The sequence below is a fragment of the Pieris napi genome, chromosome 22 (assembly GCF_905475465.1).
Source record: "Pieris napi chromosome 22, ilPieNapi1.2, whole genome shotgun sequence".
NCBI classification, from domain to species: Eukaryota; Metazoa; Arthropoda; class Insecta; order Lepidoptera; family Pieridae; genus Pieris; species Pieris napi.
The window spans coordinates 10,389,226-10,405,184 of NC_062255.1; the positions used below are offsets into that span (position 1 = coordinate 10,389,226).

General features: G+C 33.7%; 2 protein-coding genes across 2 annotated transcripts; both read right to left on the reverse strand.

Annotated features, from left to right (window-relative positions):
- Positions 1-2,124: 2,124 nt before the first annotated feature.
- On the reverse strand, positions 2,125-8,613 carry LOC125060762. Its single transcript, XM_047665813.1, has 3 exons — positions 8,317-8,613; positions 3,262-7,972; positions 2,125-3,166 (listed from the first exon to the last, which is right to left on the reverse strand). The coding sequence occupies exons 1-3, from the start codon at positions 8,477-8,479 to the stop codon at positions 2,182-2,184; spliced, it is 5,859 nt and encodes a 1,952-aa protein (XP_047521769.1). The 5' UTR covers positions 8,480-8,613; the 3' UTR covers positions 2,125-2,181.
- A 3,589-nt stretch (positions 8,614-12,202) lies between these two features.
- On the reverse strand, positions 12,203-15,491 carry LOC125060700 (stimulator of interferon genes protein-like). The gene is made up of 6 exons (XM_047665702.1): positions 15,299-15,491; positions 14,732-14,961; positions 14,181-14,438; positions 13,297-13,465; positions 12,890-13,003; positions 12,203-12,608 (listed from the first exon to the last, which is right to left on the reverse strand). The coding sequence occupies exons 1-6, from the start codon at positions 15,330-15,332 to the stop codon at positions 12,535-12,537; spliced, it is 879 nt and encodes a 292-aa protein (XP_047521658.1). The 5' UTR covers positions 15,333-15,491; the 3' UTR covers positions 12,203-12,534.
- Between the last annotated feature and the right edge of the window lie 468 nt (positions 15,492-15,959).

Genomic DNA, 15,959 nt, shown 5'->3' on the forward strand with positions numbered 1-15,959 from the left:
ATTCTTAATCATCAAAAACAGACTTCATTTTCATACTTGCGTTTGGGGATATTATTTCAACATTGCGTCACTCGAAATTTTTAAATCCGACAAGTGCAAAGTTTGCAATATCTAAAGCATTCCTATATGCTATACAGTATACTGACTGCTTGCGTGTGTAGTGTAGTCACATCTGCGTCTGATTAATTAATTAACTTTAATTTATAGGATAAAATAAATCTGCCTACAGTATATATTTAAAAAGATGTTTTGCTACACTAAGAAGCCACTCACACATAGGCACCTACCAATAACTACGTTTCTGCATGCCATTGAATCGATATGTACCTATAGTTCTGACAATATCCGTACCGCTGACGTCCCAACCTTGGCATCGCGTGGTACGAAAACTCAATATTGAAGTTGGAATCGCAATCGCTATTGAAAGTTACAGAGTAAGTACCCTATCCCATATAAAGGAACAAGGAAATACGTTTGTCCTCTTTTTTATGTTACAGGAGGCAAACAGGCTGGAGGCTTAGCTGATGTTAAGTGATACCGCCGCTCAAAGACACTCACATTGCCAAAAGGCTCGCAAGGGCATTGCCCGCCTTTTAAGAAACCCTTTTCTTGAAGGACCCTACGTTGAATTGCTTCGAAAATACTACAGTGCGCAGCTGGTTTCACATCAAGGTGATACGGATGGTATTTTGTATTCTGCTTTAACGTCCGATGATGAAACTCAGCTGCAGGTATGAGTCCGAACAACTCCTCTGAACACCCCCATGGTAAATGGGATAGAAGGAAAAGGGAAGATGCAGAGTGACCCCACATCTCTACGCAACGCCAGGGGATCAAGCCGCTCGGAAAATGACTAGTCGTCGACGATCCTAATCGCTTTTCGTTGAATACGGAGTGCAAGCGCAAAGCGGATGCGCAAGGAGCTGGTACTGGGTCGCCCAGAGGTAAGAACAACAGTGCTCCATGTGGGGCCGAATTTGCACTTTATAAAGTTGCAAGCGGTGGCCCGAATTGTAAAGTACTGTCTCGCCTTGGCGAGCACACCAAGCTTCTTAGAGGGTAACTTAGCCATTCCTTCCAAATAGCCGCGAATCTGCACGACACTCGATATGTCATCGCGCAGTATTTCGATGCTAGCTCAGGCTTTAAGGAGAGTGTCTTTGAAGAGAGGAGTAGCGACAAATTGTGTTTTTTTTATCGGAAAGACCTTACCTTAGTGTAATGGTATCTACAAATTTCATTGATTCTGGTTATTTGTTATTACGAGTAAAGACGATAGGTTCATATCGGTTATTTATTAGCTAGCAACAATCTTGATTGCGGTGTTGACGGCGAAATTACACCCATTGATAGGATTTTATTTATTGCCCTTGCCCTGTCTATGGTAAATATCAATTACTGATGAAACTGCTACTTAAGTTACGCTTATAGAAATTTATTTAACATATTTAGCCCCAGTGTTTACACGCGAAGAGCCGTAAAATTGTTTCTCATGGATTGGTTGTGTTGTAATTTATTTTATACCATTCAATATTGCTATTCGACTGCAAATAAAAGTTAAAAAATTAAAGACCAACCAAAACCGATCGAAATACGCCATCGTTTGTTTATTTCGCACTTAGTTAAGTATAAGAATTTTTTTTTTGTAGACATAAATTTCATTGATGGTCTGAGAATCAAAAATGCTGATCATCTACTTGCCTATTAGATTGACAAATGATCATAAACAGATGCAGAAATCTGAGGCCCAGACCTAAAAAGAGGTTTTAGCGCCACTGATTTATATTTATTTATTTAAAGTATTTATTGAATTGTACATTGTTATTTAGATGTTATATTACCATTGCATTATACAAATTCCTATGAAATAAGAATCTTATAATCGAACGTCACAAGAGACATCTTATCAATAGTAACAGCCGAATGACAAGCCACGTAATTGCATCCGCTCACAGACGACAAGCATAAAGATAAAAGCCTACAAGTTTACCTCGATATCCGATTATACCCTGACGTTAACACGACATAATATTTTCCGTAATCTTATGAACTCATTTTTTCTCCTATCAAACGTAGACTATAAATATTTAAAACTCGAAGAGCGGCACGAAAACGAAACAAGGCTTAAATTTATATTTTAATATTCAGTAACAGATTGTACTTACAATTATTTACATTAATTTAAGCTATATAACTCACGGACAACAAACGTAACTCTCTCACTAAACAATTTGAATCCTCAACAATTTTCGATCTCAACATTTGGGAATTTTCCGCTCGAACCCCTCGCATTATCACTTTGACGCACTCCTCGTCTTGAAATTTCCGACTGCATCTATTAAAGATATTCGTAATCTGACGCTTCGTCAAGAACTTAATCGTCCGTTTGGAGATGGCGTTGTACAGTTTGAGATACGTCGTCACTTCGTCGACATCCAACTCGTCGACGTAGTTTAACAAGTCGTACACTATACTCAGAAGTTCGTACTCCTCGTCGCCTTTCACCTTGACGTCGCCGAGATTGAGCTTAATCTGTTTCCCGAACGCGTTAACGTTCACGCTCCCTATGATGGTGTTTAAAATATTGAGAATCTCTCGGATGACGATTTTGTCGTCTTTTCTCAAGTACCAGATAATCGAGTGCAGCCAGGTCAGGAGCCCGTGGCCCTCGATCAATATTTCGAGCGCTCGCGGGATGGACACGATAGAGGCGAAGACGCTAATTATGCTGGCTTTCGTCCTCCTATCGCACAGAACGGTGGTGTAAAAGTCCATAAGCATTTTAATGCACATGCTCTTGAAGATGACGATCACGTCCTTCATCGTCTTGATGCCGTGGCTCATCACGCTCAGGATCCACAGCCTTCGCTCGGTACATTCGATTTCGTTGTCGTGGAAGAGACTGAGGAAGTCGGGGACGATCGTCAGGTCTACGTGTCGCTTGGCTATTAGGAAGTTATTGACCGGTTTGTACAGAGGCTCCGAGGGAGCCGTGCACACCGTCAGAGCCCTGGCCAAGTACAGAGCGCCGACCGAGGGTAGTCTAGGATTTTTAAAATCTCCTAGAATTTTGTCTTCTTTCGGTGCGCCTTTGAGGGCCGACGCGATGCTCTGTCGGAGGGTCGTCGTGAAGTCGGTCAGAAGCAGCTTGTCGTTTTTGTGTCTCCTGAAATATTATTTATAAAAAGTTAGGAGCGATTCAGAAATTCTCTACGACTAAAGATATTAATATTATTAAAAAAAATATTGTAAAAAACTTACGTTTCTAACTCCAAAAGCATGCAGAACCTGTGCAAGACGTGGTAAGCGGCGGCGCGCATCAAGGGACACGATGAGCTGAGAGCCATCAGCGTCACCGATAGAAGACCAGTTCTCATCACCTTAAAGCAAGAGGCCATCGATCCCGGAGCCATTAAATGACTTAAAAGGGGAAAGAGGAAAGCGGGGTCGTAAATTTCATCATCATCATCTTGCTGCGATATAGTCAGCGCATCTTTTTCCTTAAACTTTTGCAACACCTTATTATATTCTTCCTTTCTCAGTGCAACTTCGAGTACCGCTTCGTTATCCTGAGTTTTGTTGTTCATTTTCATTTTCTGTTTTCGATCATATTCTATAAACGCTTTAGCCGACGTGCGGTTAACGGTTTCGCAATTATCTGGTAATTCATAATAGTAATCTAATTTTTGATTCACTGGAAAATTTCGTATCGTTCTTTCTATAATTTCTCTATCGAGAAGGTTTAACACTTGATTCGGCGTCGGGTGGCTCCAAAGTGAAGCTGTACGTTTTTTTCGTACCGCATAGTAGTTCGCTGCCGAGTCTCCCCAGACGTACGGTTTGTATTCGTTTACGGGTAGACCGTTGCTCTCATAAAACTCTAGAATACACAGGATCAATCTATCCGAGGGATTCTTAGTGCCGTGATATGCGCTCAGAAACACCGGTATCTGTTGGGGCTTCATGATAGTTTTATTCGATGTGACCAGGCAGAAGAGAAGTTGCAACAATCTAGATTTGACATCCAAGCTGTGATGACTCAACATGACGTTCAGAAACTCCGAATGAGATGTCAACATGTCGAATATATCTACGATCTCCGTATGATCCGGTGGGTATAACATCTTGATCAATGTTGTCAAGAGACATAAAAGTTTGGGGCCTAAGACGTTGGCCTGATCGGCAGTTTTAACTTTTAAGCTATTCTTCAAAACACTTTTGCAAAAGTTTTTCCAAATCGCGCTATCTACGATTTTTTTCAAGTCTTCTTTGTTCTCGCTTATTTTTATGTTACTCACTTGTGTAGTACTGTAAACGAGGGAGACGACAGTGTCTAAATTTTCAAGCTTTTCATCTTTGAAACATGTGACCATTAGATGAAGCATAGATAAAATGTAATTGCAGTAATATTCGTGCTTTTCCTCGCCGTCGATAATGTATAATTTCAACAAAGCGGTTTGAACAATCTGGACGTGATTGGCATCCAGTAGTTCAAACTTGTTGATCTTTGAAAACAGTTTTTGGCAATCTTCCTTTATCATACATTCAGTCACAAGTTTTCTTAACAATTTCCAATTTTGCATATAAACTTGTCCAGCTTTATGTGGTTTTTCTAGATACTTATTTATATTAGTCTTATATTCATTGTACAATTTAACTAAAAAATCTGGATGTTCGTTGAGAAATTGGTGATTTGAAAAGACTTCATTGGCGAGGGGTAACGTGAGTTCTCTTTGATTTAATATTTCTTCTCTATTTAACTCATCAGAAAAAACTTTATGCAATTTTCCATTGAGCCTTAATATTATTGCCGCCAAATTTGCCGTAGTTTTTCGTATCGCAAAGGCATTGAAAAACTTTTTGAATAATTCATCCGTAATAAGTGTAGCGTGATGAGGTTTGTTCTCGAAATAAGTAGCGAGTGCCATTTCTAGTTTAGTTGCATTCGCAGCTAAGGCTTTGTTTGTGATCAGATTGCAATATAATATTATTGTTTTTACGACTACCTCTGGGTTAAGCTCTAATGATATGCTTAGAGAATATTTATTTAATAGGATTCTAAGAACCTCCACGATAAGGGTCGGTTCTTTGTCATCGTTGACGCATGATTCTAAATCTGCTTCAAAAATCTTTTCAAAAATGTGATTATCATTTTCTTTAGAAAAGCCGACAACTTCTAAGACTCTGATTGTGTGATCGCTTTTAACATTCTTTCTTTTATTAATTTTGACAAAAGCTTTAATTATCTCTGTGTAAGTTTTTTGCTGATAAGACTTCAAAATGTAGTGGTTTTGGTCAAGGTAACCGATTATATCTTTATTTTGAACAATCATCTGCAGCATAAACTCAGTTGTCAAGATGTAAGACTTTTTAGTCATGTCGACAGCCTTAAACATTTTTAAAAAATGAGCATTCTTAAACAAATTTAACAATATTCTTCTGCAAGTGATTAATAAATGTTGTTGTCTTCCAGTAGCAATAAAAATTTGAAAATAGTGAGTGATCTTTTGCATATTAATTTCGGTCAATTGATCCGCTTTCGATAGTCTCACCATACAGAACATTAAATATTTGGCCCACATAAACAACTCCGATTCATCAATAGACTGTTGAGGTAGTATTTTGTAGTATTTATCACTTATTAATAAATCATAATTATCTTCAGAGCCATCTTCTATAAATTGAAAGATACTTTTAAAGTCAACCACGTCTCCTTTAACAATTGATTCTGATAATTTTAATAGGACATCATCTTTAACAATAGAGTCGGGTAACTCTATCAGATTCAACATGCAAGTGGTCACATAGCTTCTGACTTCTAATTTCGAGTCACCAATTAGAAGTTCAGACAATTCAGGAGAATAGTTGCAATGCATTAAATTAGCAATGTATAATGATAGGAAACTTTTTAAACTCTTCTTGGCTTCTTTGTTTCCTTGGATAAACTGTATGCAACCAATTATAAATGGTGAAGGCATTTTGTTTTCCAAAAACATACTGTCCTCGGTGTTTTGATTGTTCATTAGATCCGTGAACAGTTTATCCAAATTAGATGCCGTATCTTCATCCGAAATTTCAAAATTAATCATCTGATTTCGCATGTATTCTATGAGGTCCTTCTTATTTTGCATCACATATTCCACTACGTCCGCCACCAAAGATATTGGCTCAACTTTAGATTTTCTTAAAGAATACAACAATAATTGTATTTCATCTTCATCTGATTCATATATTTCTGTTTGTTTGAGAAATTCTTGCAATGTATCTTTAGCCTCCATCCATATATTCCTTTCTTCGGATGTAAATACTTCTAACATAATGAGAAATAGGTCCTTAAACATTGGATTTTTCAAGGAAAGTGCAGATTGATCCAAAGTCAGCCACAATGATACTACTTTGAACTTCAGCAATGATACTTGCCCTTCTCGTAAAGTCTTTGTAAAATCTAATATTGTTTTCATATCTATACTACTCTCTAAGGACTCGAAAAATGAAGGATGTACGTAATTATACAATAGCAATGTGTCTATTAATCCCAAGAGTGAATCCGATGTGTTTACCCTTGGTAATTTATAATCTTGAGATGATTCTGCTCCTCCTATACCATTTGTTATATCATTTATTAAGGAAATTATAGTGCTTGGAACTGGAACATGTTTAGGTATGAAGTACTCGAGTTTACTTCTCATTTCAACAAGAATCTCTTGAGCTTCTCTCAATTTAAGTATCGTCATGTATCTTTTTAGTGAATGTAGCATTTTTACTAACACTTTAATGCAATATAGAGAAATGGTATGATCTTTACCAAAATTTGCCTGAATGAACTTCAATAAGGGCACAGGTAGGGTAATAAACCTAATAAAATTGACTGTTTGCGTTGTATTTAAATTATATAACCTTGGCAACATATCCTCTGGTTTCAATTTGTCTAAAAGCTTAATTGTGAATTCCGTAGCTCTCTCCCATATGGGTGAATGTTGTGGTTCAAAACTTTGCTCTATGACATGTATAATGGCTCTATGTAAGTCTGGGCATTTATAGATAATTTCAAGTACTGTATCACATTCGTAAATATTCTCCCAGGGTCTTTTTAAACTTAGCATAGCTTTATACAAGTTTTGATTTTTATTTGTGTCACCTGTTCCAACATAGGTATCGACAAAGTATAAACCGAGCTTGTGTGAAGTAAACAATGTAGTTATTATATTAGACAACAACACCATTATTTCCGGTCGAACCTCATTTTTTGCTTCAACAGTCAACTCTGGAGGTCCCTTCCAACTAAACATTTTAAATAAATTATGTAGAACTTGATGACTAAACATTTTTAACTTCAGTGTTTTTGAAAGTAAAGGATTTTCTATGACATTTTTTTTCAAGATACTTAAAAACATGAGTACCGCATCGGGCTCATCTTGTATTAAACCAGGAATGACTAATGGAAGAAGACCTTGTTTCTCTAATAGAGCTTTAATTAGAGGCAAATGACAGTCAACAAGAAACGATGTTATAAAATGTACAAATGCAGTTCTTACATTGTCTTTTTCTTTATAATTAGGTTTCTCCACTATATATTGAAGATGTTTAGGTGTTAATGGTACTTGGTTAAGAACTTCAACACCTAAATCTGAGCTGAGAGTGACCATAGATGTCAAAAGATTTAAAATTATTTTCCTATGTCGTGGTCCAGAATTTTCACTAATCATTATCTCAACAGTTGGGATAAAAGTATTTAGAAAATAGCGGCAAGCTTCTTCTGTAATTGTTATCATGTGAGGCATGGAGGATTGTACTTTGACAATTAAGAGGTGAAAAATATGAAATGTTGGTGTAGCCAAAGATAAATTTTTCTTATTTTCTGAAGATATTTGCCTCAATATTTCATGTGAATTACCACCAGCTCTGAGATATTCTGCTAAGTAATCCATATCACTGTCAGGGTTGAGGCACACTTGCAGAAATTGTGTTAAAGCTGAAAATTTTACAGTAGTAATGTTAAAATAAATTCAGTTTAATATATATCCAACAACTATTAAAGTACAAATTTAAAAGAAAGTATAATATAGAATTTAAAGCAATACAAAATCCATATAATTAAATGTAACTTATTTATAATATATATATATAAAGGAAGCACTTTCAACAATATATGTCATGTCGCATTTTCTTTTATGTTCAGCTGGTAATAATATTAAAAAAAACAGTAATGCACTCAGAAGGTTGAAGTGATTTAGTTAGTATATTATATTTTTAAGTTGATTTTGAATGAGACAAGAAAGAAGAGTCGTTGAAAAAAACACCAATGCACACGCTTACCCATGGTTTGACCCTGCTTTTCTGCTAATTCTTTTCGAAAATGTTTAATATCAAAATTAGGTTGAATTTTCGGTTGCGGTGGTCCGCTTTCGTCCTCTGTATCGCTTGATTTTTTAGGTCTTTTAGTAGATTCCTCATCATCCTTATATTTTCTTTTACCCATTTTTTAATATCTTATTCACAAACTTTATATAACATACAAAAAATATTTATTTCAATAAAAAGTATAGGTTCTAAATTGAAAAATCCATGTGCGTTTGTTTTGCCTTTCAGAATTTCAAACTTTTGTCAAACCATGTTGTGTGCAGTGTGACCAGATTTTAATTGACGAATCTACTGCTTGTGGAGGTTAAAAACTACTGAATTCTACCGAAAGGAACAAGAAAATCTATTATATTTTTTTGCTGTTGTGTTACAACGCAAACATGAATGTTTTCTTGATAAAACGATAGAATAATAAAAATTAGAATTGAATTTAAAAGAAACCGAGTTTTTTTTTAAATGAAATTCTTAATAAAAATATAATTAAACAAAAATGTATAAAATGATACTTAAAGTAAAGATTTTTCGTCTTTATGTTGGGTAACATTGTCATAAAGCAATTTTGAGTCCATTAACTTGAACATACTTCTGTCAGATCTATTGACTGAAGCGGAGTAGTTTTTATATAATTTATCTTCATAAAGCAACTCAAAATGGAACTCATCGTGTTTTGTATGTCTGTTTCAATTTTATGAATAAGGGTCTGATCCTGATCAATTTGAAAAATAACGTAAAATTTTGTAGATTTACATAACCAACTTTAAATAAGGGATCTTGATAAAAATAAAATAAATAAAATAAAATAAAATATGTTTATTATGGAACATAAGATACATGTATCACTTATTCCACGTCATTAAATTTGAATTTGTAGGCATCCCTACTCATCGGCAAAGAAGACAGAGGGTGTAGGCCGAGAGAAAAAGCCGGCGTTAAAAACTCTCGGTAGGTACTCTTTTCTTTTCTTGCTCCTATTCATTGCGATATCACACTCTATGCTCACGGCACGAATGGTAATGTAAAGAATAAACATTAAATAGTTATAATCCAATCGATGAAAGAGGAATACCTCGCTTTTATTCGATATGCCAAAAAAAGTACTAGAATAACTGAAAAGCGTGAATTCTACTAAAATATACCAAATAATTTTTACATACTAAATTCTGTTGACAGTACCTCAAAATCTACCAAAAAAGTAGAAATCTACTAAATCTGGTCACACTGGTTGTGTGATGTGTCACTGTATGAGTGTATGACAGTGACATAGACTATAATTGTATAGTAATTAAAAGAAATAATTAAAGGTAAAACAAAAATATACACTCTTATCCCTCACGATTATCCAATTAATAATAATTTTCAGCTATGAATTTCGACGCTAACTTTAATTATATAAGCGATTAGTTTAGTTTGTTAAAATAAACAAAACTTAATCACATATGTATTGAATTATGTGTGTGAATACATTATTGGATATGACAATGACATACAACTTAAAAAAATAATAAAATAATTATTTTATATGTCGTGTATGTGTTATAATTTTAAACGATATGATTTTATGTGTATGTAATGTTCTGATACAATTTACAAACAAATTGATTTAAAATTAGTGGATAAATTTTACACCATTGCAAAATTCATTCGCAACTAACCCGAAAGTAAAAAACGGCAACGTCGCGCGTTTGTGTGCTAGTTCTGTGAAATTAAAAGACTACCTACTTACTCATTTATACTCTTTAATATTTTTAATGTACCTAAGAAATATTTTTATTGGCGGTAACAGAACTAAAAATCTTTACAGTGTTTTAAAATTAGTCTAGGAACTGATTATTTAAACCCCTCGACTGTTACGGGTCATATTTGAAAATCTATTGAATTGTTGAAGATTAGTCAACAATTCTCTTCGGGGTAAAAACATATGCATTTAAAACACTTAAAAATAGTTATAGATAGCTTTAACTATAATCGGATAACAAGAAATTCATAAAATAAAAACGGATAAATGCGAGCTTGGTAGGTTCGCCATCCGAGCTTAACTTCTCGGTTATCAGTTATCACATTAGCTGTTTGTGCTATAAGGCCGAGTACAGAAAAGATTAAAGATATAAATGGTTATCCACAACCTACCAATATCGAAGAATGTTTCATAGGTATGATTAACTTTTATAGGCAGTGAAAGTTCTAATACTGTTGTAGCGCAATTCACACAACTTCAAATAATGGACAAAACAAAAATTACATGGACGCGTTACAGGTATTCCATCTACATATATAAGTAAACAATTCCCATCCGTGCGCGTCAGCTTCTTTATTATGTATTTACGAAAGCTTGCCAACGCTCGGCACACTCATATATTGGTTCATAAGAAAAATAAAATACAAGGTTTAATCATTAATGTGACAAGTACATATATAAGTTGCATATTAGCAAACATAAAACACTCGAAGAGAAAAAATACTTCGATTCATAAATATCTAATAGGTAAACACTAAATTTATTTCAAAGTCTGAGGGGAGCAACTGTGGGTATTCAGACCTAGCTCGCTTATCAACTTCTCAATCTGGTATTGGTGCGCCAAATCGAGATTCTTATAATACTTCTGCTTATTTTGATGTCAAATCCATCACACACTTTCTTGTGTATGCGCACGTAAGTGTATAGTCAAAGAGAAATTCAAACCGCTCGGTTTTTTGTTCTGCTTACTGGAACTCAAACGCGCTACAGCACTTATGATAGAGAACTTATAGCAATTTATGTGGCCATTAAACATTTCCGCTATATGTTACATAAAGTAAAAAGAAGATAAAAAACGCTTATACAATAATAAACTCCAGTTTAAACTAATATCAATCCCTTATGCTGATATAAAAATAACTTGCGAAACTTCTCCGAATAATATAAAACCTTATTTACCGACACCGTTTTGACTTTTGGGAACATGCTATCAAATATACACAATAGGTACATGAGATAAGTCACGCCGCCGTCGGAGCTACTAGGAATATTGTCAAACAAACTACAAAGTGCTTTTGGCCTATTATGAACATAGACGTAAAAACATTTGTTAAAAAGTCCATACTATGACAAATAGTAAAAAACAGCGTCATACAATCACGCGTTTAGGTGATTTTAGTCTCATTGGGAATCGTTTCGAACATGTCTACATGCCTTTCGAAGATTGTACATACGTTACTATAATTGAACGAGTGACGAAACGGCCCGAAGTTATTCCAGTAAAAGAAATAACTGCTGAAACAGTATGCAGGGTCATTCGTAGAAAATTGCAACTAAAGTACGCAATGGATACAAGAATTGCTACTAGTACTTACTTATAAGTATGCGCTTGGCTGTAAAACTAGATCTGGGGTAAAGTCCCGCAAATTTTTTCCATGAAACTAACCTCAGACTACCAGGAGACTCATTCATTTCAACCTTAATATTATCTTCAATACACCCAATAAACAACCATAAATAGCATGTCTAACGCAAGGACTTACCAGTACAAATCTAGTGGATATTATGAAAAAGATACAGGTGTAGATTTTTAGGAATTATAATAAGAATTAGTAAAGAAAAGGCAATTTTCTTATAAAAACGCAAAATAAATTTTAACTCTACAGGGGTTGAGCTTAAGGATAATAGAGTGAATGAGCCGTAGAACAATTTTTTGAAGCTGATGAACTCATATATCCCCTAGTTGCGTTTGATCCACGACTTTTTGGCCATCCTGTATATGCCGCAAGTCTTGTCAAGTCTTTTGAACAACTGATAAAATGATCTTAAATCCTAACTCAGTGTTACACTGAATACACTCATTGGCACACAGTGATTGAAAGAGTATTTATTATTTGGTAAACATATTTATTAGAAAAATAAAATAATTTCTCATCTTACTTTACATTGCTAATTAGTAATCATGGTACAATCTTACAAATATATTAAAAGCTAATTCTTATTTAAATAATTATCCGTACGTAATTTATTTTTTTTGGGATTTTATGACCTACATTTACAACCTTTAGGTCAACTCTTGTACGTCATTAAGGTTTTATTCCATAGACTATTAAAAAGCTATCATAAAACAAAAGAACAAAAAAAATGAAAATGAACACAACATTGAAAAAAAAAGGATATAAGGATTCCCATGTCAAAAAATGAAGCAAAATCGAATACTATAGTCTCAGATTTCTTAACGTTTCGATTCTGTCAAGAAGAATTTCCGCTAAATTCTGGTTTGGGTCCTCGTCTGAAAGAAAAGCAAATTATTTATGGCTCTGTGGACAATATACATAGTGCATAAGGGTCTTCAGTTTGATTTCAGGTGAAATAATAATACTGGCTGATCGTCCTTTCTTTAAGAAAAACAAAAGCATATTAACAGTGGCATGTAGGCGTTTTTTAGTAAAATATTGCTACTGTTTAAAATTTTAGGTCACATATCTAATTTTTTATGTATTTTATATTTTGTAATATATATTTTATAAATAATAATATTAAAAGAGACACAAACACAAAATAATTTCCCACCGTCATAATAGACCAGCTCGCATTTGCCCCTGCACTCGGGGGTCTTCCTGATAATAGTCCCAAGGGTTTCACAGAAATCAGACACTACTTCTTCCGCATTTATGCTGCCCAGCTCTAATATAGAGAAATATTTGTTAGATATATGTACTATATTTTTGTGTCACAACATTTTCAGATGAAGACATTTGTTTTAAAACTGTTGGAAAGGCTTTTTATGTTAATTTTTGCAAGCAAAGTCAAGAAATTGTTTTAAAAGTAGTAACACAACTTTTGCCTTATCGGAATGATAAATTTTAAAAATAAAAATGCCAAATGTTAAAAATAATTTTCACAGATCTTGCAATACCGTATCATGCAAAATAATATTCGAATTATAATGTCTTACAAAACTCAGAAAGGGATATCACCTTCATAGATAGTCCGGTTCTTAAGAACTTTGTGCAGTGTGTGTAGTGGTGTAGCGCACTCCACGGCAAGGTACACGGGATCGGTTCCTGCTCGGTGAATTTTATAAGCACTGTTTCTGTATATGCGATTCTTTACACCGGCCTGGTCTTTCTGCACGTCACCCAAAGACTGAAATAAGTTTTATATAAATGAGGTCTCTCAATAAATTTATATTTTCCTAATAAGTACGGTAATCTTCTCTATAACACGTTTTCATATAACGCGATTTCCGTCCCTCATATAAAGCGGTATTTTCCCCATATGACTCGGTGACTTCTCAAGTTAAATTTCTGTAGTGTGAAATTTATAATGATTTGTCAAGTCCATAATTATTTTTGCTTACCTTTGCACCCGTTTCAATTGTGTAGTTACAAAATTAAACTAAATAACTTTATTAAATTCGTGTTTCGAGAATTGCTCAAACAAACGCTCTTATGATAATACTACTGCAACGCGATTTCCTATAACACGGTAGACTCAACTATCCATTGCAATCCAAATTATTACTCACAGAAAATTTTTGTGTACAAAAATCTATATACGTTACATTGTTGTACAATGTTGGTTGTAGAGAATGTTTATTTATGTTACTATGTAGCATAAACAATGGTCTAGTATAATCTTAATTACTTTGGTGTTTCCTGCACAGTAACTAGAAAGATCACAAAGGTTAAATAATAAAATACTTCATATAACCAATATATAACATATAGCCAGAGAAATTTAAAGAACTTTTTTTAATGTACATTTTAGTTTTTGAAATTGAAATGCAATATGATAGGCACCAGTATCGTGTTACAATGTTTTTAATAGAGGGTTGGTGTTTTTTTCCACACTTTATTACCTGGCAAGCTTCCAGGTATGGTAAGCTAGGATCCTTTTTATTGAACTCCTTAAGATCAGGTGGACAATACAATGACTTTGTTATTACTATGAACAGTTTCTTCACAGGAAATACAACACCCCCTTGGCAGTTTTCATAGTTTCGGATATTTTCCTCAAATCCTATAAAATCTGCACCATTACTGGGAATAATTTGGGCTAAGTAACCTTCATAGAAGCTACATGCCATGCCAACTCCATAGTTGATTGTAGATTTCTCCTGTGAAGTTATATATGTACTTTTTAAAAAAGGGGCATTGATAAAAATACATTTAAATAGATGTAGAATAAAAAAACAAGTAAATCTGTTACAACATTTTTTTTTAACAAGGGCAACATAAAATACTAAGCCTTGCTTTTTGGAAACAATAAATAGTGTTGATTCGAAAGGCAAATTGAACTAATAAAATTATTTCCTTGAAGAAAAAATTTCATATTACGTTGATAGAAAAAAGAGAACTGTGCTCCAGTGCAGGATTACATGCTATTAAAAAATTTAACATATTTACATACCAATTTTTCATATTTCATAATGAAGTACGCAATCAAGATTACAACAAAATGTTGATCAAATAACTTTCTATCATTGTAAAGTAATATTGCCAGAGATGCCCCAAATAAAATAATTTTTTTTCTATTGTCGGACAATATTTTAAAAAAATATTTGTGTCTAGTTTTTACACATTCTGACAAATTAAGATTATACATTGTATGTATAATTTGTAGGTAAAACAAATAGTGAGCTGAAAAAAAAATACAGTTGCAATTGCATAATTAAATATTTTATAACAAATGTTTGCCAAGTTTTAACTATACATACATATTAATATAAAGCTGAAGTATTTGCTTGTTTGATTGAACACACTAACCTCAGAAACTAATAGTTTAAATTAAAAAACCTCATAACTAACAAGTTATATATCATTGGAGAGGTACGTAAAGAAAAAAGAATTGAACAAAAACAGGACAATGACTTTTGAGGGCTCAGCCTATGCTTTCTTTTAAGTCAATGCGAACATATCTAAATATTAAATATTTATAAAATAACTAATAAGATTAGATTGAACAAATACGATTTACCTGTATTAATAATCCAAAAATTTAAGTCACTCATTGAGTCTTCTTTAAATAAAACTATTCGTGCTATAAAATAAGACTACTAACCACACTAGTCACTACAGGATTAGTGTTTGTAAACATCATTTTAAAAATGCTGTTCAATTTAAAAAACCTCAACTGGCACATTGCAGCTTTTGATTGAAGCTTACAGTGGATTGAGGATTCCACAGTGGGATCGCGTTTCATTTCTACTTAACCTGTGGTTCTTAATTCTGAATTGTTCTGTGGCGATTCTCTTATAGAATGTAAGTCAAAGAATATTAGACATCTGTGGATTCTTACAGTGATGCCAACTTGGGGGTTCCCACCCTAATTTAGGGGGACAAACGATGTCCAGGGTTTTTTGGGGATACTTTTCTCAAGATCTTTTTTCAAAAAAGATATTTTTTTTTAATAGATCTTTCTTTTAAAACCAACCAACACCCTTAACTAAATATAAAGTTTAAGCGTGGCTTTAGCTTATACTACAAGTTCGAAATAATAGCGCAACGATTATAAAAGTAATAGTTGAAAATAATGTTTGAAAAGTAAATGAGGAAAAAGCAAAAAATATATATGCCAAGAAAAGTTATAAAAATTATTAAAACATATATTATTAGGTATTTAATTAATATATGTAAAA